The 26,498-nt window shown below is 43.8% G+C and overlaps 3 protein-coding genes across 3 annotated transcripts; 2 read left to right on the forward strand and 1 right to left on the reverse strand.

The window, feature by feature from the left end:
• Positions 1 to 5,494: 5,494 nt before the first annotated feature.
• Positions 5,495 to 6,976, reverse strand: apoda.2 (apolipoprotein Da, duplicate 2; the record flags this gene model as incomplete). The annotated part of the gene is made up of 4 exons (XM_084480694.1): positions 5,495 to 5,736; positions 6,089 to 6,177; positions 6,291 to 6,412; positions 6,857 to 6,976. 4 exons carry the CDS (start codon positions 6,974 to 6,976, stop codon positions 5,495 to 5,497), a joined length of 573 nt encoding a protein of 190 aa, XP_084336820.1.
• Positions 6,977 to 11,466: 4,490 nt separating this feature from the next.
• apoda.1 (apolipoprotein Da, duplicate 1) lies at positions 11,467 to 12,683 on the forward strand (the record flags this gene model as incomplete). Its single annotated transcript, XM_084481484.1, has 4 exons — positions 11,467 to 11,583; positions 11,840 to 11,961; positions 12,048 to 12,133; positions 12,445 to 12,683. 4 exons carry the CDS (start codon positions 11,467 to 11,469, stop codon positions 12,681 to 12,683), a joined length of 564 nt encoding a protein of 187 aa, XP_084337610.1.
• Positions 12,684 to 14,449: 1,766 nt separating this feature from the next.
• On the forward strand, positions 14,450 to 24,286 carry and2 (actinodin2; the record flags this gene model as incomplete). The annotated part of the gene is made up of 8 exons (XM_084481485.1): positions 14,450 to 14,543; positions 15,966 to 15,999; positions 18,701 to 18,757; positions 19,148 to 19,239; positions 20,819 to 20,860; positions 21,385 to 21,536; positions 22,620 to 23,540; positions 23,849 to 24,286. 8 exons carry the CDS (start codon positions 14,450 to 14,452, stop codon positions 24,284 to 24,286), a joined length of 1,830 nt encoding a protein of 609 aa, XP_084337611.1.
• Between the last annotated feature and the right edge of the window lie 2,212 nt (positions 24,287 to 26,498).

Raw genomic sequence — 26,498 nt, forward strand, 5'->3', positions numbered from 1 at the left:
ACTTTTTAAATACAGATTTATTTCATCTCCATTAGCTGGCCTTATCTCCTACGGTAAGCCGTCCCTGCACTGACATCACATGTGATCTGCCGGCCAACTGCTCGGCTCTGCACCTCGCCACTCATGTGTAATTACTGGAGCAGCGCTGCTGGCCCCCCTAAGCATGGAGCTGCTAAACCTCTTTTAACATTTACCTCACTAATCCCTTGTTAGCACTTTAGGCCCGCGGTTAAGACACCTAAATGCTTAGCTTCCTCTTCCGATGGGCCAGTATGGGCGACGTCCATCCGTCCGCCCTCTGCGTCCTCCTAGCACACACTCACACACACACACACACACACACACACACACACACACACACACACACACACACACACACACACACACACGTACGTGCACACACACAAACGCACACACACACATGCACAACGATGCACGCACAGTCCAACTGCCAGAGCCGTAGAAACTGTGTGGCCACAATGCTGCTCACTAAGAAGTAGATGAAGGGGAGGGGAGGGGGGATGGGGTGAGCCTTTGTTTTGGTTTTCCTTCAGCTGTCCAGATTGGGTGTCAGAGGTACTGTACCCCTGGGGGTAAGCTTTGGGACGTGAACCAAACATGGGGTGGGGTGGGGAGATCAGCCTATGAATGTGTGGGCCAGATCCTCCTCTGTCTCAGCCCGCCATATCTGACGTATCTGTTTGTGCTCACCACAGCCTGGCTCTGCACTTTCCTCCATCATGCTTTGTAGCAGTGGTTCTCAACCTCTTTTCTATAATATACCCCTTCCAAGATGTTCTTTGAAGGCAAGTATCTCTTAACTCTAACCCTAACACCTTTTGGGGATGGGAGAAAATGCTAATAAATCATTTTATAATCTGTAAAATCTGTGTAAACATAAGCATTGATTGCTTGAATGAAATACTTACAGTTTAGTGAAAAGCATTGGCTTGAACTGCATTTTGTTATTGGTATGTATTGAGATTAAAGTAAAGTGGTATTATTTAACAGTAACACTATCAGATTCAATATTAAAAAAATATCAATAGATTTCTCCAAAGTGCCCCCTGCATCCTTCGAAGTATCCGTAGGTGTATTATGTACAGGGAGAAACACGTTTTTGGAGTAAGGGAAGGAGGGGGCATAAGATAAAGTTATCAGAGTATCAGCGAGGTTGGCATAGCTGTTGGCCGCGGGGGTTCATGTTGGCTGAACCGCAGACTTGGTGGTAGTGGTTTAGTGTGCCCTCCTCCCGTTCCTCAGGGGAGTGTGGGCTAAGCAGGCTCAGGTGTCATTACTTTGCTGCGTGCTTATCTTACATACGCACACGTACAGGCGTTGAGCAGGGAAAAGTTCACACACGCATGGATAGGTATGTGCACGCAGACACATATGCAATCACACACACACACACACACACACACACACACACACACATACAGTATGTATGTGTATGTGTGTGTTTGTGTGTCTGTGTTAACCTGTCTGTCTGTCCATATGTCTGTCTCTTGTTCCCTCCCAGACAAAATATTTGCCCCCAGACGTTCTGATCATCCCTTTTCTGAGAAGAACAGAATTGCCAAAAAATGGCTTAGGAATTAGGGGACCAGAGTATTAGTAATAGGTGTAAACCACTAATTTAAGAATCTGCTAGGTGTAAGCCTTTTAGCAGGGATTTCTTCAGCTTGTGGGCAAGCGGGAATTACAGGAGTCACGATGGGGCGAAGGTTTGGGTGCGGTCACGGACCATCTTGTGATTACAGCAGCAATCTGTTGTCCGGAAAAACTGGCAGCATTGTAGTGACTGCCGCCCCAGTGGCCATCGTGCCAAAGCCTAATCCGGTAAGGTGCAGCACTATCCCCGTTGGCAATCTCATTTAGTCCTTGATTACAGTCAAGGATCCTCAAGGATCCTCAAGGATCAGGAATCCCTGGAATAAAGTCAGGGGAGTTAAATCCTTAATTCCACCAGTCATTCCCTCCAAAAAAAAACAGTCTCTCACTGATCCGTTACATGACGTACACTCTTTTGCCACAGGTAAGGCTTGCTCCATCTCTGACCACCATATCCCATCTGTGATATATTACACTACAGACTGTGGGGTTTAGACCTCTCTCTCTCTCTCTCTCTCTCTCTCTCTCTCTCTCTCTCTCTCTCTCTCTCTCTCTCTCTCTCTCTCTCTCTCTCTCTCTCTCTCTCTCAATAATGAACTATACACTAAATACAGTAAATCATGAATCAGTTCATATATGTTATGAGAGGGATTTATCCACAAACACATTACACATAAACAGATACTTAAATACATTTTTGGATTCAGAAGTGAATAAAAAAAGAGTTCAATAGTCAGCACAGCTTATGAAAACCGAGATAATGGACCAAGATAATAAGCACCAACCACAAATATTGATTTATACAGGTGCCAACTCACACACTTTGGAACTCCATCCTGAGAGAGAGAGAGTGAGAGAGGGGGGGTTTATATCTTGATAAGGGTATTTTCAGTCGCTTAGGACACTTTTCTACATGAATATCAAAAATGAAGCCATCAAGACTATCCCGCAATCTTTTCCATTTATTCATTATTCTATTAATAATTCTAAAGGATTTTCCTTCCGGTGTTTCCTCTATTTCAAGTTCCCCCTGTATCACTCCTTCCTCTTCTCATTCCTCCTTCCTCTTCTCCTTCTTCCTTCCCTCACTTCCTTCCTCCCCACTTAAATCACCAAAATGTCTCTCTCAGCTGACTTTTGATTGACACTGTGTTATTATCAGTGACCCTCCTCAGAACCCATTGATCCATCCTCTACCCCTGTGTGTTGAGTGAATGGCAGGTAAGGCAGCCTGTAGTATATATTGTTAGTATATATTGTCTGCTCTGTTCTCCCTGCAGCTAATAAAGATGATTGCCACCCGGGTGATCTCTCTGACCCTGCTTTCTATCCTGCCAGCCAGCCTAAAGGTTGCATTGCCTGGAAGATGTTCTCTAGTCCGCCGTGCAGGCAAACTAACCCTTTGCTTGGGTGACTACACCAGAAAACAACCTCATTAAATGATTCATGCTGCTGCTTCACTCCATGATGTACATACCCTCGACTGAACACACTGGTGTCAATCAACATTAATCTAAGAGGCATTTTCAGAAATCGGCATCTAAAATTCAATCAATCTTTTCGCAAAGGGTCAATCCAAAGGCAGAGGGAAATAAAACTTGAAAGTAGATTGAATAGAGATGAACTAGGATCCACTGAAATGCAGAACCACAAGGAAGATCTCCTCCCACAAACTCTGCACAGGCAGACACAGGCAGGCAGTTTGTACACCATTTCAGGTAAGAAGAACAATAAACAAGCACCAGTTCCTGTTAAAATCCCCCTGCTTCAAACAGTAAAAAAATAAAAATAAAAGAACAACGCTTACAGCATGACTCAAACCTCTGCCTGCTTGTTTGAGGAGTATCTTGGGGACTGGCCGGGCAGCATGAAGCTTGTGGACATCTTTCGGTGGGGGAGTGCAGCATTGTAACGTACAGCCTCCAGAGCTCTGGTGTCATTAGAGTCCTCACCGGAGAGCTGCTGCAAGCAGACATCGGGGGTCCACTCCAAAGGAGAAAACCAGTAAGTCACCCAGTGGTAATAGGTTGTAAAGGGACCTTTTCATGTTGTCCCCTGTTTATCATGTTTATTGTCGATCCCTCTCAGGGATGATGGACCCCTTCAAGGCTCCGCCCAGAACCCTGCAGAGAGTAGGGACATCACGCGCGCACACACACACACACACACACACACACACACACACACACACACACACACACACACACACACACACACACACACATTCAACTAAAAACAAATGGCCAATTGATTTTCTATTCTCTTTAATCATTTTATATGACAAAATAGGCTGTATTAATGTATTTATCAATTCATTCGAGAATGGCTTCAAATCCTATTGCATTCTACATCTGGTCCTGAAGGTTTTATTATTTAATATATTATTGTATTATTTATTTTCTATTTTTCTGGAACTTGACGTGAGAAAAAGTGAGACCCAAATAAGGGGTTTGTCTCCTATACAACAGCAATGTAAAGTCTGTTCTGCTGTATGGTTCAGAGAGCTTGCGAGTTGTCATAACAGACATGAGGAGAATGGAAGTGTTCCATAATGGATGCCTCCGACAAATATGCCAGATCTTTTGGCCGAATAGGATTTCCAACAATGACCTGTACAAGAAAACAGGAAGCCGGAGCATCACCAAGGAGATTACACACAGACGCCAGGGATGGCTAGGACATGTGATGAGGATGGAGCAGGACCGCATCACAAAAGAATCCTGAAGATGGACACCACCAGACAAAAGAAAACCTGGGAGGCCAAAAAAAAACGTGGCGCAGAACTGTGGCACAAGAGCTGGAACAGATGAACCTGTCATGGGGAGAGGCCCAACATGCTGCCAGGGACCGAATGCTCATTGAAGCCTTATGTCCCATAGGGGATGAAGAGTAGTAGTAGGACAGGATACTCGAGCCAATGGAGATTGATAGACAGAGATAGAGTTCTTATTGATGCAACAGCCTGTATGAGAATACTTTTCACCTGTACACTGTAACTCGGGATTGTACTGTCATTATTATTTCATTGTATTTTCACTCATTTAATTTACTTGAAATGAGTGACTTATCTTGACTGCAAAGTATTTGGTTAAGAGTCATGGTCATTGGAAGACAGCTGGGTAATTAAACAATGGGTGAAAGACGGTGACCTTGCACATCCTATGACATGTGAAGACTGGTATGGATTGCTGGAGAAGCCATGAAATATTTTCAATGCACAATGAATTAGGGGAAGCGAGGTAGTCATGTCTGGTGACCTAAGGCATTTTCAAAATAAAGACAATAAAGCAGTTGCCCTGCTAAAAAGAAACAGGGATTTCAAACAATAATAGCCTGAGCAAATGAATGGTGAGGCACGGCTGCAGTATCAGTTTGGGTGCAAAACGCTCCCATTCAGGAAGGCCGCCATCTCGAGATGCACAGAACATTTACACAATTGGCTTATTACATTATTTGATGAAAATTCAGGAAGACTATACCGTTTATGTGATAACATAAAATACATTTTTCTAAGACAGCTACATAATCTCTCAAACGGAACCAAGAGCTAAACCCAAATAGCTAAGCCATCTTCCCCGGGGCCAGCCACCACCCCCACCAATCAGACCTGCTACCTACACGACCCAACAACACAAACAACCATAAAAAAGGACCACCCAGCCAACATATAGTGTGTTTTTATCCAGGTTTAATTGCATTTATTTTGCATTTTAACAATTGAAACACTGTACATGAACGGTGAAGCAAATCAAATGAAGCACTTTACATGCGACAAGGGGACGCGAACCACCAACGGGAGACATGATCTCAGCCATAACAAGCAGGCTGAGATCACAGCGGGTGAGTGTAATCCCTACTGGGGGGGGGGGGGGGGGGGGGCTTACTGCTTCATGGCGGTGCAGAGTTCCAGGTCCTGGTTGGTGGCCTTCAGCTTGTTGACCTTGACCCCGGCGGAGGCCAGGATGCCGTGGAGCTCGGCGAGGGTCCCCTCGGGCATGGTGGGCTCCCTGCTCAGGATCCAGGAGAACTGGGCGCTCACCGGGCCGAACTGGCTGCAGCCGAACACCAGGGAGTGGCCGGTGTAGTCGGTGGACAGCACCCAGTATTGACCAGGGGGAGAGTCTGGAGGTGGAGGGGGGGCCGGCATTACAATCAAACGTCAACAAAGACAGCCACGGCGTAAAGGAGGGTAGGTAGTGGTTTGGAGTACGTTTGATATATTTTTTAATGGCGGGAATATGTTGGTGCTGTTGATTTCTACTATATGAATTGGAATATTTTGTGTATTGAGTATTTCTGAAATCGAGGCAGAATATTTTGGATTGGTAAACGAAAACAAAGAGGGGATTGGACATCAATTTGTGTGTGTGTGTGTGTTTGTGTGTGTGTGAGCTTATGTTTGTGTGTGTGTGTTTGCTCATGTTTGTGTGTGTGCTCGTGTGTGTGTGTGCGTGCGCCAGTGTGATGTCCTTACCCTCGAAGAAAGAAACCTCAAGCTTGGCTGGCACAGTCGGGTCCTTGGCCTTGGCAGATCCAACAATGGCGTTGATGGTTCCGTCGGCACTGAGAACGAGGCAAAAATAAACCAGTCATGAACAGAATCAGAATCATTACACTCTTCACATATGCATCCACATTGTTAGGACCCATTGTTTTGTCCCTGGAGGGCCACTTACAGCAGCTCTCTGTTGAGGACTCCCACCACGCCAGGACTCTTGTTGCTGTAGGTGGCCGTGCCGCACTCCCCCTTCTGGAAGACAGTGGGCAGCTTCTGGATCTCGTACCACGTTCCGAAGTACTGCAAGGGGGGAGAACACGCAGAGGGAGTTTGCAGAGTCAGAGCGGAACGGGAACGTCGGTGAACATCAGATTAAACACTTATGTTAAATACTGTAGATTATGGAGAGCATTATGTTTTTGCCCGCTTTTGACACATTTGGATGCATTTGGATTTGGCATGTGGATTATGTCATATATGAGAAGATCTTAGGTAAAACAGAACCAAGACATGCAAATTAGCATTTGTTTACAATACAATTAATGTTTGTCAATCTGCACATAGTGGCACTTCAGCTCTCAAAACAGCAGATAATATATTCTGTTAACGAAGCTGGTTGATTTGAATTGAGAGGGAACAGAAATTACTTTTGTTGTCCCCCTCCCAAAAAAAGAGGAAAAAATATGCACAAACAAATAGAGAAAAGGCGAGCAGCAGAAAATAGAGCGGGGAGTTTGGATTCACCTGAGAGGCATCAAAGTTCTCCTGGACTGCGGGCTTGGGGCACTTGCCCCACACCAAGACCTGAGCATTGGCTGTCATGACGGACAGCAGCGTCAGAGAGATCACCTGGAAGGCCTGCATCTTCCTTATGAAACCTGCAGCCAGAGAGAGGACAAAGAACAAAATGGACAACTTATTTTGAACACGGTGTGAATATAGTACTAGCTTACACGGTCGAGAGCGCTTTACACCAAATTATGAAAAAGTACGATGAGAGAGCGCAGCTCAGAGCTTCTTCTTTACCTGTTAGTATTCTGGAGAATTACCTGGTTGCAATGAAATAGAACGGGTTGGCTTCATATTTATAGTGCTTGAGAGCCTCAGCTGCACTAATGACCGTGTAAGATGGCCCCGCCCACGTGTTAGCATAGAGGCGGTTATAGAAGAGTTCTATTGTAAAGAGGTGGGAGACCTGGCACCTGTTCAGCTGATTATGTCGCTCAAACATCTCCCTGGCTAAATACACAGAGTATGCATCGAGCTATCCTGTTTTTGTTGCATCACAAATTAAATTGATGAAGTTGAAAGAATAACATGGCGTGTTCGGATCGTTCATATTGACCACATACCCACATTCACGTTCCTCTTGAGTATTCTTAGAAAGTTAATATGTGAAGGTGCCCCGGTTTAAAAGACTAATTCTTCTCAGTCATTATCGATGACCTTACAACCTGTATTGATTATTTCAAACTTTAGACCTCTGACCACATTTCTCAGGTTAGCTTAACTGCAATGCTTGACATAAAGCCCACACAAAGGTCAGGGATGGTTTTGTTTTTGTAGCAGCGTAGAAGACCTAGTGAACCTCTCTGAAAATAGCAGCTGTGGGCCATTGTGCCACTGTAAGGCTCCTGTCGCTGAGTGTCAACCATGTAAGTAGCATTTTAATAGATAGCTGACTGTAATAAAGAATATTTTCACTTTACTTGGCTATCTTGTTTATTCATTTTGCACACTAATCCTTATTATCCTCAGCAGTTCCAATGTATGCATTATGCATACATTATGCATACATTTTGATTGTTTCCCATTTATATAAAGATTTGGTTTATTTTAAATTCCCGTCTCTGTTTCAGTTTAATGAATCTGCTTGCCTTATCAGCATTGTTAATAATATTCAACACAAAAGTAACATCCCATATTGTACTGTTTCCAGGGGCCTAATTCCCCTGGTGGCGTTGTCTGTTCTCCCCTCAATTCTCCCCCTATTGCCCTCATGACATTTTGAACGAGAATCAGATATCTGAACACTTTGGACTGATTACTTTGATTTCTGAACGCAACGCTCGTGAGCCAAACACTAACCTCGCTTGACTTGCAGGTGGCACTAATGAGAGGGAAAACCCTCCAGAAAAGTAAAAGAGATTGATGCAACTTTTTTTCAGGTGCCTTCGATGTATGTCTTCTGTTTACAGAACAAGCTAAATCCATACAATTTATCGCACAGCAAATATGTCCTAAATTCATATTGCAGTGAATCGTATTGTAGTTCCTCCTTTATGTTTAACTAATTAACTGTAATGATTAACAACTTACAGCCAAAATTATATTCCTTATTATATTCCTTATTATTATATTCCTGAGCATTTTATAACATGTTTTTTCTGACTATGGATGACAATACAAACTGGATTCATTATTATTTTGTATGGAGTCATTAGTTTTGTTTCATCTTAGTACCATTTTTGAAAACAAATTTTAAAAAAGGCCATTATTCAGGGTATGAGTTGAACTGGGACTATATTAATATTAATGAATAATCCTGAACCATCCTTTACTGAGCTAGCTGAGAGACGGAGTGTGTCCCCACACCAAGACCCCCTTAAATGAGGGTGGGGCTGCTGTTAAGTGTCCGTGGTAAGCACAGATACTGCCAGACAAATGGACATAGTACCTGCTTGTCTGATATGCAATTCGGGCTTTGATTTAAAGGGTCCATGAAACCCGAAATTGCCATTTGTACCTCGGCACGCACGCACACACACACACAGGCACTCACATGCACATAAGTTCATACACACACACACACACACACACACACACACACACACACACACACACACACAATATAATTACATTATTATACTACGCCTCTCTCTACGCCATAGCGCCTGGAACATTCTTGTACATTTAGGTTAAATGTCATTCACCTCGTTTTCCCTTGACAGCTGGCTACGTTCACAAGAGCCAAATACAGGTGTTTACGTGTGTATGGACATGTGTGTACATAAATATACAAGCATCACTATAAGCATCTTTGGGACCACATACTACAGGCAGATAACAAACATGAGACCCCCAGTGTGTTTAAACAGGTGTCGTTGTGTGGGTTTCACCACATGGACACATTCCTGCATTAATTTGACTGAGATATGCGTTGAAACACATCAGAATGTGTCAATAATTCATTCATTTTTATTAAAATTCTAAACAACGGCATAGAAAAAAAAAAAAGCTAAAGAGCTGTTTTTGGTCATTTGTAAAAAAAACGAACCTAACCCATAATTATAGTAGTTAGTGTAGTTCTCACATGTCTATACACGTTGCAGAAATTACTTATTATTGAAATAAAGGAGATTTGTAGGTGGTAAATAATACATTGGAAAAAATATGCACGTCTTTTTAAGAATTTTGAGTGACCAATACAGGTCATCAGAATCATATTAAGTATAGGTTATCAGAATCATATTGGGTTTCCATTATTTGTGATACAAAATCTACATGTAGAAATATGACATATGGAAACTATTAAGTCAAATAAATGTTGCATTTAATACCGAGGCCTATTTACACATTAAACAAGATGCCAAACCATTCCAATCCAATAAAACCACCGTAAAAATCCTGGTGCTATAAGGTGGTGGGAGGTGGTGGAGGAGGTGGAGGACTACAGATATACTTGGGAGTGGTGATCGACAACAGACTGAACTGGAAATCTAACACCGAGGCTGTGTACAAGAAGGGGATGAGCAGACTGTATTTCCTGAGGAAGCTTAGATCCTTCGAAGTGTGCAGCAAGATGTTGGAGATCTTCTACCAGTCTGTTGTTTCCAGCACCATTTTCTTTGCTGCTGTGTGTTGGGGCAGCAGCATCAGAGCCAGCGATACCAACAGACTTGATCAAATTATCAAGAAGGCTGGCTCTGTACTTGGTCTCAGGCTGGAGTCTTTTGAGTCTGTGGTGGAGAGGAGAATGCTGAATAAACTGTTATCCATCATAGACAATGATCAGCACCCTCTCCATCACACAGTGGTCAGACGGCGGAGCACCTTCTCTCACAGGCTGCTCCAGCTCCGCTGTCGAAGGGACAGATACAGGAAATCTTTCCTGCCACATGCCATCACACTGTACAATAACAGCTAAAACTCTGGTCATAATAATAATAATAATACAGTCTCAAAGCACCTTATATGTTTTATCTGTTCACTTGCACCTTATATTTCTACTTTCTACTTTCTACTTTCTACTTTGCACTACAATTATACTGCTTATTTATACATTTTTTATATTACATTTTATACTGCTTCGTTTTTATATATATGTCAAGGTTGTTTCTCTTTATTCGTGTTGTTACTGTGTGTAATGCTGCTGCTACACTGCAATTTCCCAGCTTGGGATCAATAAAGTAAAATCTATCTATCTATCTATCTATCTATCTATCTATCTATCTATCTATCTACCTGTTTGCCAGAGCACTACAGAGACAAATCTCACAGCATCATCTACTGAGTTTTAAGGACAACAGCAGAGGAAGTATGAGAGAAAGTCTAGCAAAACTAGCGGAAATCGCAAAACTGCATTGCATTTACTTCATCCACTCCCTAGCAGTGAACCCACACCACAGCAGAAACCCTCTTACCAAAGATATCAACGGCAACATCGCCTCCAAAGATGGACCTGCAAACCATGATTTGCTACAAATAACAACAGCCCCTAACAATATGTATTTTAGAGATGACCTTACAGAGTCCAAAAAGGTTGTCTGTTCTTTTGTTTAAGGGATCATCCTCCCAATTGCTTTATAACACGCATGCTGGTGTGTCCCCCATGACTCCCATTAGCTAATGGTCTACTTTATGTCCGAAATAAGGCCGGTCCCATACAAAGAGCCACATTGATAAAATTGGGCCGGGCTGTGGCAAAAGTCAGCAGAGAGCATCGTGTTTATGACATACACAGGGATTACTGCGAGGGGCACCACTCTCTTCACCAGCAGGTAGGAATCCTGATACTTAAGATGAAGATTCAAATACTTTGAAATATATCAGAAAATTAAATAAAGTTTTTTTATATTTATTATACAAGGCATCTTTAGAGTGCAATTCGGTTTGCTCAACAACGATCTAGGAAATCAAAAAGGTCATTTTGTTTTTATAATGATCAGCAATCATCCTCTGGCTGATTGTAAGATGCACCCTGACTCTAAAACAATGGAATTGTTCAGAAGACTATTAAAAAGACCAAACAGTGCCAATCTTCTTGCTATGGCGTATTGGCTCGTTTGCTGTTGCATTTTTCCATCTCACGGGCTAACCATTCCCTTGTTCAGATTACACCGGCACCATCCACTATGACTGGATCTATCGCTTTGGTTCTGGCAATTCTCCTACCCCTCGTAAGGGGCCAGGTTCCCCATTGGGGGCCCTGTCCTGAGCCCATCACCCAGGCCGACTTCAGCATCAAGCAGGTACCTCCACCACCACCACCTCCACCTCCACCCATGAAACCCATGAAAGATCTGTTCGAAATGGAACGCATGCGCTTCATCAATAATGAACAGATGGCCATAGAGCGTTTGTTTTTATGCTGTATGGTAAAAATATATATTTTGTCCATTTTTTATTGATGATGTTGTTACATCTTGTTGATTCTCTCTACTCACAGGGGCTATGCGCATGCATTTTTAATAACCCTTGATATTTTGTGTTTATTTGCCCTAACAGTTTGCTGGGAGATGGTATGAAATCGCCAAACTGCCAGCCCAGTTTGAAAAGGGACGATGCATCGAGACCAACTTCACCGTGAAGCCGGATAACTCTGTCCGAGTTATCAGCTCAGAGATACTGTGAGAATATGACTGTGAACGTAGAATCGTTTGGTATATTACTTGTGTGGTATGAATAACAGATAACTTTACCTTTGACACAACAGAAGGGGTGAATTGAGGAAAATCGAAGGCTTTGGAATAACAGAGGATCCGAGGAACCCTGCCAAACTGGGAATTACCTTTTCCTATGGTAAGGAGCCAAGAGTCACTGTTTTTGTTTATTCTTTTGAGTGTCAGTGTGTGAACCCGCCCAGTGTGTGTATATCCGCACAGTGTACTTGTATATGTGTACCTAGTGTGTGTATGGGACAATTAAAATGTATTATAAACAAGTTGTGTAGGTATATATGTAATGTATTGGAATAAAACGTATAAAAGCAGATATACATTTATATGGACCCCAAACATACTTCTATGTTTTGATAACTTGTGTGCATGGATCTATGTGTGTATGTGTGTGGGTGTTTGTGCTCGTATCTCTCTCCCTCCTCATCCCGACAGTGCTGCCCTACACCCCGTACTGGATCCTGTCCACCGACTACGTCAACACGGCCGTGGTGTACTCGTGCACCGACATCCTGCGTCTGTTCCACGTGGAGTTCGCCTGGGTGCTGAGCCGCGTGCGCTCCCCGCCCGCCGGCACCCTGGAGAAGGCCGACGAGGTGTTCGCCAAGAACAGCATCGACGTCACCCAGATGATCAACACCCGGCAGCAGGGCTGCGACAAGGCCTGGGTCTAAGCGTCGACTCCACCTCTGTGAAAAGCATCAGGCGTCGTCATGGAGATCAGAGGCTCTAGAATGGACGGAGATGAGAGTAGAAAGGAGATCTAATATGTCCACGTCGCTCTTGAGTACGTATTGTGTCTTTGTGTGTGTATTTTGAGGCCACAGTTCACGATGCAATTTGGTGTTTTGGGTTTGGCTTGAGTCTTGAAATCTATTTCACCCTGAATTTTTAATGTGCGAGACTATGTTGCATGCGCGCCTGTTAGTGTGCCTTTAAGTATGTAAGAATAATACATATAATTGTATGCACTTTTTTAAATACATTTGGAGTCAGCTGTATTTTTATATATTAAAAATATTGTCTTGATATCGGAAGTTCATCACTTAGGTACAGCACATTACGAGAAGCAGTCCCCAAATAGTACCTGAAAGTGGGTGAAAAGTTACAAATAAAGAACCACTTTACCTAAAAGTTGAATGGAATATTCCTTGATCATTAAATAGACCCTAACCTTAACCCTTACACTTTATCATTAAATATCAAAATATCTTTCGATTTCAATATAGGTTATTGTAGGCTAAAGCGTGGCACAGGGTAGGCCTACAAGAAACACAAGATGGCGCTGTTGAGAGTTTCTAACGTTGGCTTTCTAGAGATCAGATGGTTATTATGCTGCTGTATATTATAATTGGGTGACTGCTGTCGTAGACACGATTCATTTTTAATGTAACAAGAAAATGAGTGACCATTTAAGCTGTGTAATAGCCTCTTGTGAATGTTGTTGATGTCCGAAATTACAGCCATAGAGTGTCTCATTAGAGTAAATAAAAGCCTACACAATCATGTGAGCATGATTCATTTCAAAACTAATTTTCCTGAGGTTTGTGACATCCATGATACAAAACTCAAGGTTGTGAATATAGTCTGATCCCTGATAATTGGGCTGGATAATAGTCAGTGGCTATTGGCTAGGGTGTCCGACTCCCAGCTGAAAGGTTTCTATCAGCGTCCTATACCAAACCTCTCCCGACATGTATCTAAATTCAAAGCTAAAAATACATGATCTTCATTTTGTTATTTACTGTATATTTGTTGGATTTGATATAAGTACCATTGGACACGCATCACCTGGTTTTCAAGGCAACCAGAGGGCTTACAACATTATTTAAGTGCTATTTAAGTTTGTTCCAATATATAATTTTTTATAATTGCGAGCAAGATACGTAACGTGTAGGCCTACACTTTTTTTTTTTCTTTCTTTCTTTTATTGTGTGCCTTCGTACGTGTAATGGCCCTGTACTTGAAATCGTACACAGTTGAAGGCTCAGGCTCATTATCAGTAGAAACTGTATTTCCTGAGGGCTCTGGCAGGGCTTTTGAGGTAATAAAAAGTGAGCAGAATCGTATTTTCCAACTTTTCTCAGAATTCTGAGATAATCATCTTGTTTTTTCATTAACATGAAATAAAGATTTGTTAAAGATAAAGATTTTCTTATTTTTTGGAATTCCAAAGGGTCGTGGCTTATTTATGTATTCATTCTTTGATTTGTTTCTGTCGATTTATTTATTTTTTAACCAGAGTGAAGGAATAAACAGAGGCGGTCTTTGATCCTTGGGAGTTTGTGTTGATTTGGAAACAGCAGGAAAGTTTGAGAATATTCCTCATGCCTTGCCTTTCCCTCTTTCTTTTTTCCCCGTACAAAAGTGTGTTTTATAATGTAGTGTGATCTCTGTCCCGGGGCCAATGGTACATCAAACAGCTCTGGCTTCTCGCCATATGCCACACAGCTTCAGTGAGGAGGACCATCGCTGCAGGGCCACCGAAGGGTTTGGACTACAAGAGGCCAAGTTGGGAAGACGGAAGCGGAAAAGTAGGAGGAGACAGGTTTAACTTCCTCTCAGAAGAGACGTGCAGCTCTTGGTTGTGTTTAGTTGAGAGACCCCCGTTCCCTCCACTTTTGTTTACTTTATTGATCCTTGAAAACTGAAATGTAATAATGAAGTAGGAAATATTTGAATCAAACACAATAGATTGCATGTATGCCGAAGAATACAGCCAAACTAATTGTGTAACCAGTCCATACGTAACAAACCCACACACAACACCATACAAAAGAATGTTTTTTATTTGTTAGTTTGTGTTAATTGTTCTAGTATGTAAGCCACTCTCTCATCAGATTAAACAGAAGATTAGCACAAGTACGAGGTAAGTCCTTAGGTCAAATACGTAACTAGTACCATTCTGTACTTAAAAACAAGCTGTGTTGTTGCTGTTGTACAAATGGGGGATCGTGTCACATTGGAATATGGTCAAATTATAGCGAGGTGCCAATTCGAACAGACAGCTTGTCTAGACATCTTATTCCACAAGCAACGTGTTTCAGAAGCATAATAAAAGGAGGTCCAAGGAGTCCTAAAAACTGACTCTTAATACAAAAGTATTGAGCCTGCTGTTGCATGCAATGAAAATAACTAAAACAACAACAAAACCATTTGTCATATTTTTCTGCTTGTCTTTCACGGCAAGTCAGGTTTTTGTTTTGCGAAAATGCTTTAAATTACGGAAAAGGGTTTTTCTGGGTCTGTGATTTCCATGAGCCACACTTGTATGGGCCTGTACTAAAAACTAATAGAAAAAAGAAAATGGTAAATGCCTGAGCAAACAAAACAAACCAGGAAAATACTCAAAGACCTCGAACCAATCTTAAAAACACAGATGGAATGCACCTTTAAACCAAAGGGGACACATTTAACACCTTTCCCCTATGTGTGTTCAATGTCAACCTCAAAGGCTGAATACCCTTACCGTTTGGTTTTGTCACATGAAGTCTGTCCCTTGTCCCTGTTCTACAATTATATCCTATTTAAACAACAATGGAGACCCATTAACATTAAATATGGGCAGCATGACAGCTGGTATGTTGTGATGTGTGAATAATGCACCCATGTAAAAATAGCCCTCGTAATGTTGCATGCATGGAACTAAATGACACAACAGATCTTCTTCCTTCTGTCCTGGCAGGGTTTTGAGGGTCTGCAGGTGACAATGTGGCATTCATTCATGTGCATGCTGCTACAGTCCCTTGTTCACCTTTGACCTCGCAAAACAGGAAGGGCATACAACGAAAGAGAGGGCAGTCCGCTTCTCTTGCATATATCCCCTTGGACCTGCCTACCTATTAGACCACTTTATGGCAAAGTGTTGTTTGAACCGTGCACACTGATGACCATCTACCCTGATGACCTTATAATAAATCTAAGACTATGTTCATTTTTGGCTTTTGCCACTGCAGATTTGAAGGCCCTGTGTGATGATGACGACATGCAGTGAGGGAGGTTAACATGTTTCCTATAGGTGCTGGGATGACTTTCAGAAGGGAAGGAAAATTAAAAAAAAACTATAGGGCACAGAGCATCTTTTCCGCAGTTGTCATTTATTCTCTTTTTTTGGGGAGGGACAAACCGCCAATTTACCCTCTAATGATATACAATTTCCTTTCATTGGTGTGCTAGTTAAACCAAAACCAAAAAAAACACATTCTGAAAAAATGTAACCGCTGACTCCAGATGTTGTGAAATTCTTCGGATCCCAAGGATTCTCCCCCCCATCCCCATCCCCCATCTCCTCCTGCACATATATGGTTTGTTAAAATTATTAGGCTGGATCGTGCTCAAGTCAGGCACATGTCAGCCTCTTCAAAACTGAATTGTAGGTTTCAGTGAGCCGGAGAACACCTGTTCAGGGCATATTTGAAACATAATTATATATCTGGTGGGTGTAGCTCCTATGCTGTTGGTGCTATAGCGTCTATAGCAGCAACGGCATTATCATACTCATATATCATTCATTGTCAGACTGTACCATATACAGGTAGTATGCCATATATCAATGTTTTGTTATTAATGAAGTGTGTTCCATTTGGATGTATGTATAAATGTTAAGATTGGTTGTCAGCAAGCAATTATTGATTACATCCAAAATGAATTATAATGTTATTATGGGTTTGAGGGCATTCTAAGGGAAACAATAATAAATAAAACAGCAGAGAAATAATAGTTCAATTAGGCAGAATAAATAAACAGACAATCTCACCAATAAATGTAGACCAAAGTGAAATGGTATTTGTGAGATCTTTACAAACATTGCATCATATTAAACATTGAAATATATTTAAATATAGTTAAGTCCACCCATTGTACATCACGTTTCGATGACATCATAAATGTTTTATTTATCTCGGCTTCTCATTAGCATGTGCCTTTCGTTTTAACGCCAGAGAGGTGCTTTTGAAGTATTTCTCAAGCACAGCTCCAGCACACAAAGAGGAGCGCGAGTGAAAAAGTGCTTACATGGAAGTATGTGGTCGGGGCTTCTTATCTTTATGAGTTTCTCTCTTTATGAGCGGGAGACGTTTTATGAGTTTGAAACATTAATTCACTCACCATGAGTTTTCCATGCATGGGGAAGTCCTAAAATCTCTCTCGTTGTTGGTTCTCCCTGTACAATATGGGGTTGGCACGATTGTGTGTGTGTGTGTGTGTGTGTGTCTGTGTGCGTGTGTCTGTGTGAGAATTACATGTTATCTAAGAGAGAGGCTGTGTCACTATTTCGAACACCAGTGATGGTGATGACACATTTTTTGAAAACAACACAACATTCTTTTCTTTTCTACCATACTTTTGGTCAGAAGCAGGATATCACTTGAGGTACTTAGGGTGTCACAGAAGAAAGAACAGGACAGTAATGAGAATGAAAAACAAACCGGCAAAGTATATATAATTAGACACATAAGAGTAGAAGGACTGTGGATTGCTCTGATGCACATTTGTTAACCCTGTTGAGGTATCTATTTGTGTAATATGAACGGGGAAAAATATATTTTTTTCTATACAACACTCATACAAACTTATTCCACAATGCAGATTACACACCAATACAGACTCCTGAAGCCTGTGTTCATAGAGTTTGCGGGGAGAGCCTACGTGGCATGTCTGAGCGAAAGGGGGGACCCACCAGGGGGCTTTCAGTGAGGGGGGGCCGCTGTAGCTCTCTTCATTAGCCCCTGAGCTCTGTTCCCTCACCAGAGCCCTGCTTCCCTAATCAATCCAGCCCCCCCCCCCCATAATGGTTTCCATACATCCAGGCAGGCACCTGCAAAAAAGATATAGGTTTAAAGCAAAAACACGTTTTTCCCCTTAACGCTTGCTTTTCTTCTTTCTTACAAGGAGTTGTGAAACTCTCTTGGCAAATAAAAGTCTTGTGGAAAGAAGAAAACTGGAACAAATGGACATGTGTCTGCGGGCGAGCTGCAAGGAACCGGATGGACCAAGTCCACTGGCCAGTGGCCACTTAACTGGTTCCGCCCATTCTGGACTCTGCTGTCCACTGTTGATAATACACCGATGATGCAAGATGGCAGGAGCAATAGGATAACCCCTACTGACCTTATGTACAATTTAAACTATTTTATTATATATTTTTAGTATTTCCATGTGGATGGGATCCACACTTTTAAGAGCTATAGGCCTACACTTATTGTTGCGATTTTTGCACAACATCATTTTATCATTGTTTTTAACTTTTTTCACCACATCTGTATATCATACATACCATAATGTATTTTTTTTCTCAATACAGGGGCTTCAGGTTTGTCTATTGTCCTATCCTAAGATATGTAGAGTTGATCAGTTAGGAAGTCTTCTCAAATCAGCTCATGTAGATGTTCTCTTGACCTGCACGCCTGCAGACCCCCCCTCCTCTCCATGTTCCACAACCAGAAGAGTTCCTGCTGCTCATCCCTACTAATTACAGGATGCCCATTGGCTGCTGGGCCGCCGGTAGCAGGAGCCAATCACGGAGCACCTAACAGCATGTCTGGGGTCCGTGTGACGTATGCGTTTTGTTTTTAATGATCACAGGCCCCGCTTAAAAACGTTTCTCCACCCCATCCATCCGACACAGGGGACCAGATAGGTGTTAGGTGTGTGTGTGTTGCTCTCAACGACTCCTTTGCCACCCCCATCCCAGAGAAGTTGGATCCAGAGGGCCATTGGCTCCCAGTCAGAGCTACAGCACCTGGAACAGGTAAGCTGGTCACCGACATGTTTGTTTAGAGTACCAAACGGTGGATAAATTAATCTATCCCAAGCACCAGCCCTTTGGCTGGTGCTTGATTACTTTGTTGTGCATAGTGGGATTCTGCAATGAAAAAAAACATTGAAAACATTAAGAAGACTGAAAAGTTTTTGTTAAAATGTCCAACAATCATGAACAAAATGTGAGCATATGATGTACAAGCATATCTGCATTCTCAGTCCACTCACTAGCTCGCATTTGATTAGGACCCCAGCAATGTGATTTTGCTGCTGTTGATTGCTGATTGCTGTTTGGTTTTCAGATATGGTGATGGCCTGTATATAATGACATTAAAACAGAATCATCACCAAATTCTTATGGTTGTTGTGTCTTTTACAGGAAGAAACTGAAAACAGAAATGGCTCAAGCCAGAAGCCGATCCCTCTCCCTGGTCCACACTGGACTGCTGATAGCTGTGGTCCTGCTACCAGGTGAGGGACTTCTGCTGCTGGTTTGATTATGGTCCTGAGCGGTGTGCTCAACTCAACTGGTCTTCTGAACTGGCTTTGATTGACAAAAATGAAATTGAACAAAATTGGACAGGTAACACTTTACAATAAGGGTATATTAATTAACAATTAATTAACATTATATAATGCAGTAATAAGCATTATTATAAAACTGTAGGTTAGGGTTAGTGGATAATGTTTATAAGATGGTGTGCCAATGCAACCAGAGTTACTTTGACTAACAAGAAATTAACTACAACAAAATCCTAACCCTATTAAATAATGATAGTTAACATAGCTTATTCCTGCATTAACTAATGTTAATTAATGTACCAAGTGTTACCAGCGGAAACCAATTTGAATCCCTAACTGATCGAATGCATTATTGTTGAGAGCTTATGTAAGTAGGGACAAGGGACAAGGACAACATGATAAGTTAAACGTCAACCGTCTTAAATCACAGCATATTGACGATGACGATAATAACAATGATGACCAATAGGATGATACTCATAATAATCATCAAAATTCATAAAATAATAACAAAAATCAGGTCAACAGTAAGTTTGTGAGTTCAAACATTCATATTCCCCTGTTAATGAAGGCTCAAACACCATAAAGCACATCAAAGCTCTCTCCCAGAGCAGCTCGGCCCCCTTGTCTCCGTGTCGGGGCACAGCGGCGGCTCTGACCAATAAACTCGGGGGGGCAGCAGAGGGTCTTCCATAATCAGCTGACTGGGCGCTTTCCTCAGAGTCGTTAACTTCTGAGGGTTACGCCACGGATGGAACGGGGGGAACACGCCGACCCCCCCGACCAGCCCCCCCCCCCACCCTCCGACCGAGTTTTACAATGCTGAGCTAACTAGTGCGCTCCACTGTACGTTTCATGAGTGTGTGTGTGTGTGTGTGCGTGTGTGGACCAGTGTGGGTCTTTTGCGTGTGTGTGCATGCCTACACACATGTGAAGGCCTGCACACGTGTTATGTGCACAAGAGAGCATGAGGAAGGGAGAAGGAGAGAGAGAAAGAATGAGAGTGAGAGAGAGAGCGAGAGAGAGAGAGAGAGAGCGAGAGAAAGAGGAAAGAGAGAGAGAGAGGAAGGAGGGAAGAGAGAGAGAGAGAGAGAGAGAGAGAGAGAGAGAGAGAGAGAGAGAGAGAGAGAGAGAGAGAGAGAGAGAGAGAGAGAGAGAGAGAGAGAGAGAGAGAGAGAGAGCTTTGTGGACGTTCCTGGTGCTCTTTGTAGTTTTACAGGTTAGCTCCATGAAGAGCAAGGGTGGCCGCCTAATGAACCAGCCACAGCCAGACCCAGTGCGTGTCCTTTGGTGTGTATGTGTGTGTTTAATGTATAGGTATGAGGGGAGGGACAGAGGGGGGCTTGTTTAGCCACAGGATGCTGCCTGGGTTGGGGAGCCAGGGACCCAGCGCCTCTCCGTCGTCTCCCAGGGGCGCAGTATTAGGGCCTCAGCATTTTTTTATTGGAGGCCCAGACATCTGGCCCTCATAATGTCCCAGCTACTGTTTTATGTTTACGTGTGCATGTGCGTGTTTTTTGTTTTACAGACTTTCTGGGGGCGGTGCCAGTAGATCAGCATAAGGAGGCCGGTGAGGAGTTTTGTGCTACACTAGACATTTTTTCATCAGACAGTTCTTCAGAAATGGTTAAGCGGGCGATGAAGCCGACCATCTATTGAGGATGTTTTGACACTGACACATGGAATCACTCATCGGATCATAATGCGTATCGTGCAAATGTTTACTATATCGTTGTGCAGTCACGTTTCGATAGTCAGTTCATGCATAAACAAAGTGCAACATTTATGCGTTCATCCATCCATCCATCGTCTATTTATCTATCGCTCTACTCGTCCAATGGGACATGCATGCATGGATGCCTGGCTCATGCGCACACGTGCACGCAGGCACAAATGCGCACACACACACACACACACACACACACACACACACACACACACACACACACACACACACACACACACACACACACACACACACACACACACACACACACACACACACACACACACACACACACACACACAAATCCATCCAAATGGGATTTAAATAGCCTTATACTATCTGACTGCTATCCCCTATTGTCTTTTCAGTATCTGCGGTGTCAAGCGATGCAGTGGGCGAAGAGCAGAAGCTGGTGCGCAACAGAAGAAACCTTGCTTTCATGGCCATGCCGCAGTTCCAGCGTGTCCCTGACTTCTGGGCTTGGTACAAGATCTTCACTGAGACTCACAACCAGGAAGGAGTGAGTGGCCTTCATTCATCCTTAATCCTTTTGTGCAAATGGTGCCACAGGGACTGAAGGCACCAAACAGGAGTTTAAATCAGAATGCATCATGGTATTTCTATATTATGGGGGTCGATACTCCACCATATTGAGAGTACTCAAGAGAGCTGTAGTACTGTATAGACTTCAATCAATGTATGTATAGCGTAATTAAGCTAAGAAAAGTTGTTTTTGCGCATAGTTGCATGAGAAATGCTGTGGCAGTTTCAAACACGACAATGTCTCCCCATAAGGACAAATCATTTCATTAATTACTAGACAATGAGCAAAAAACATAACTAGCTACACGATGACGTATATATATATATATATATATATATATATATATATATATATATATGAGTGTTTGTATTATTACCTCAAATCAAATCAGCTCGTCTGGTTCTAAACTGAAAACCCAGAAGCACTCATTTAAAGATGAGGTTGCCTGGACTCTGGCAACGCATGCAGCTTTCATGAGAACTGCTTGTACAAACAACATCACACTCAACACTGCACTGCCTTTGGTTGTTAACAATACACCATTACACGTCGAGAAAATCTGAGCAGAGACATACCTACAGAGACCCCTAATTGTAGTTAGATATTTTTGAATTAGTGGACTTTAACCAAAGTTAGTTAATTTAGTTCAAATATTTTGGACTTATTATGTTTTAAAGGTCCCATATTATACCACCAGGTGTGAGTGTGATTAGCTGTTACAAGCCGTTTTGAAGATCTGCCTCTTCTGACATCAAAAGTGGGCATGTCCACCTAGATGTATGACGGATAGATGAACCACGTTTGCTACAGTCCACTGGGTAGGCTGGTAGACTGATCTATTCAGCACACATCTAGGTGGGCCCACCTGTGATGTCAAAAGAGACAGATTTTCAAAACGGCTTGTAACGGCTAATCATACTCACACCTTGTGGTGTGACTTGTCTTCAGAATGGAATAAATATCTGTGTGTGTGTGTGTGTGTGTGTGTGTGTGTGTGTGTGTGTGTGTGTGTGTGTGTGTGTGTGTGTGTGTGTGTGTGTGTGTGTGTGTGTGTATCAGGTTGAGGACCTGGACCGCCTCTACCTGACCTGGCTGCAGAACAAGCACCGGTCCGAGGAGGGCCCTGCCTTCAACCACTACCTCAACCACCTCAGCGAGATCTACAAGGGCTGTGCCAACTCTGACGACCCCGAGTGCATCGCCGAGCACACGAGCAAGCCCAAGGCCTCCATGATCATGCCCGCCCCCATCCGGGCGGCCGCCGTGCACGTGTGCAACCCGTACATCGACCCCTACTGCATGTTCCCCATGCTCACCAAGGGAGCGCCCGTGGAGGCCGCGCCGGCTCCGGCTCCGGCCAAGCTCCCCGTCCCCATCTTCAGCCCCATGCTGCCCTCCCCCATGAAGACCCCCACGGGCTACTACTACTACGCCCCGGTGCTGGAGCCCTTCCTCAGCCACGAGCAGAGGGTGGAGCTGCTGAGGATCTGCAAGCCCGAGGACGTGGAGTGCCTGCAGTACCACCTGAGAGCGGCCTACGGCTACCGCCCCGTGGCCGGCCCGGCGCCTTCCTACTCCGCCCTCAACTGCAACCCCAAGGACCCCTACTGCAAGCCCGTGCTGGTGCAAAAGGCGCCCACCGGCTTCTACCACATGCTGTACCCCAGCTGCGACCCGGCCGTCGACCCCCTGTGCGTGTCCGAGGCCGGCCCCGCCCCGCTGTCCGCCGACGGGGCTCCCAAGGAGCAGCACTGTAACCCGCTGTTTGACGGTGGCTGCAACCCCCTGACCGCCACCAAGCTGTCCGGCCTCACCAAGCCCGTGCTGGAGTACCTCCAGAAGGACGCACCGGCCGCACCCGCTGCCGCTGCCGCCTCCGTCCCCGCCCCTCTGACCTGCGACCCCCGCACCAACCCCTTCTGCATCCTGGCCGCGGCGCACTACCTGCGGAAGCCCCAGCCACAGCTGCCTGAGCACCAGGTCTGAGTCCCCACAATGCGTGGCTTTGCTTTAGGATGAATGGTTCCAGTCTCATATAGATTCCTCTTGTCCGTTGACATGGTTGTGTGTGTCTGTCTTTTGTTGTTTTCTTCTGTTTGCCGTATACAAACACATAGTGAAACATGTAGTGAAACATGTTCAGAAACATGTAGTGAAATGGTGCATCATGAGTGTCTATTGTGGTATCTTACTGTTGATCTGATTTTCCAAGGCAAGTGGTAGAAACTTTTGACAAAAAACAAATTAATCAGTCAGTCCATCCATCAATCAATCAATCAATCAATCAGGTCCGCTACAGGCTCGGGGTCCACGGCAAGACCAAGGATGGCCACGACTGCTACGTGCACTATGATGAGGACTGCATCGCTGTGGACGACCAGCCCAAGGCCCCGGCCGTCGTCAAGGCCCCGGCCACGCCCTACTGCCACCCCTTCGACCCCAGCTGCGGAAAGTTCTCCTCGCCCGCCGCTGTAGCGGCGCCAGCCAAGGCCGCCGGCCCCGATGACATCATCCTGCCCCACCCCGACTGTGATCCTGAGGTCGATTACAACTGCCGCCTGCGTCGCGCCAAGCCCGCCGCCGCCGCCATTACTGCCGCAGACGAGCCCGCAGCTGCCGACCAGTCTGCAGCTTCCGACCAGCCTGCACGCATGACCCGCTCCCACGCCGCTCCGAGTTTTGAGAACTTCCTGAGCGGCTACCTGAGCCAGTACCAGCAGAAGTGAGCGGTTGCAGACCGGTAACAAGAACATTAGCATCATCGGCTACACAGCAGAATGGCGGCTGGAGGAGGGAGGAGTTTGTCCCTTAATGCCTCCCGTCACGGACACCACACGCCATTATAGTCGCGAGGTGTTCAAGCTGGTAGCATCATTCCTGAATTATAATAATGATAGTTATTAATAGTGTTACAAGTGTTTGAAGACTTGTTGTTGTTTGCTCCACAAATGGGGACATTTAAAAGGGGTTCAGCAGGTTTTCAGTGTACCATGAAAAAACAATGTTAATTGTGTGCATCCATTACTATGTGTGTTTGCAACAAACATCCTCTTGTATAGTTGTGTGTTAGGATCGAAACAAGTTGTAATTTGTGTCTGTCTATTCTTCCTCTGTTGTACATTCTCTGATTCCATTAAAATTAGACAATAATCTCAAGGTTCCCACTTACATTTCTACAATAGTTAATGTGTTTTCTGTTGATTTATTTTAAAAGAAAAAAGAACACAAAACACAGTTTTCTCTTTTAGCCTTTATAAATAGAAACATTGAAAAAAGATTATCCGAAAAATATGGGTGGGCCAACTTGACTAATAACAAGCAGCTAATCCAAGAAAAGATGTCCAAATATGCAAAAATACGTAGACACACTTCCACTAATCAGAAATGTAGGCCTAGATGAACGCATTTTTATAGCCTCCCTTATACAGGCTATACACTTACACCCTTAATGATAAACACATGCACATAAAAAGCACACAAAGTATACAACCTTTACATAGACGAAAGAGCAAAACCTTACAAAACAAATGGAAAAATTAAGCTTTGGGCTATATGGACTCATAAAACCACCCAGAGTGTTGAAATGAGTCAGAAAGGGCAGGAGTGGAGGTAAGAATGGTATAGCACCTAGCCTAGCGGGGAGCTAATGAGAACGGTATAGCAGCACCTAGCCTAGCGGGGAGCTAATGAGAACGGTATAGCAGCACCTAGCCTAGTGGGGAGCTAATGAGAACAGTATAGCACCTAGCCTAGCAGGGAGCTAATGAGAACGGTATAGCGCCTAGCCTAGCGGAGCGCTAATGAGAACAGTATAGCAGCACCTAGCCTAGCGGGGAGCTAATGAGAACGGTATAGCACCTAACCTAGTGGAGCGCTAATGAGAACGGTATAGCACCTAGCCTAGCGGAGCGCTAATGAGAACGGTATAGCGCCTAGCCTAGCGGAGCGCTAATGAGAACGGTATAGCAGCACCTAGCCTAGCGGGGAGCTAATGAGAACGGTATAGCGCCTAGCCTAGTGGAGCGCTAATGAGAACGGTATAGCAGCACCTAGCCTAGCAGAGCGCTAATGAGAACGGTATAGCAGCACCTAGCCTAGTGGGGAGCTAATGAGAACGGGATAGCGCCTAGCCTAGTGATGCACTTATCAGAACGGTATAGGGCCTAGCCTAGCGGGGTGCTAATGAGAACGGTATAGGGCCTAGCCTAGCGGGGTGCTAATGAGAACGGTGGAGTGTCTAGCCTAGTGGGGTGCTAATGAGAAAAGTTATACGCACCTTGTCCTTTTCCCACCCTTAGACATGTCACATGTGGAGATCCAGCATTGAAGCCAACTTCTTGAAAAGGTAGCCGTGGTTTTAGTTTTAAGTTTAACAAGCCTCAACCGTCAGCCCATGTTGTCAGGTGTTTCAGGTCTATGGTCAGAAGTCCTCAAGTGATGCAACAGCAATGCAATCGGTTTCTGAAACTTCGAAAGGGAATGTAATGGTTGGTTGGCCTTTCTTTGTGTGAAAGTAGTCTTATATGTTTCAAAATAATATAGTTCAAAAGAATATAGAATGAACATGGAATAGAAAGTCAAATATTACCTTGAGAACCTAGGAGATAAACTACTACGACTACTTTATTTTTTATTCATTTTTATGCAAATCAGTTTGTTTCAGGAGCACCTGTGTGACATTAAGCCCATTTTACCAGTAACAGTCACATGTAATCACCACCAGGTGGCGCCGATCTTCAAAAGCAAGGAGGCGATCGCATTGTCAAACTGATTCATGTTTAATCTATTGATAATTGTGTTTCAGAGGCTTTAAGTCAGCTCATCATTTTGCTTATAAGATAATGTAAGTCATATTGATTCAAAGGGTTAACGTTGGTCCTCCCTTAAATTGTGAAGAGGAATGTAGAGTTATATTTCTTAAAACTTAGAAAGGACATA

This window comes from Micromesistius poutassou (genome assembly GCF_964030765.1).
Source record: "Micromesistius poutassou genome assembly, chromosome: 16".
Lineage (NCBI taxonomy): Eukaryota > Metazoa > Chordata > Actinopteri > Gadiformes > Gadidae > Micromesistius > Micromesistius poutassou.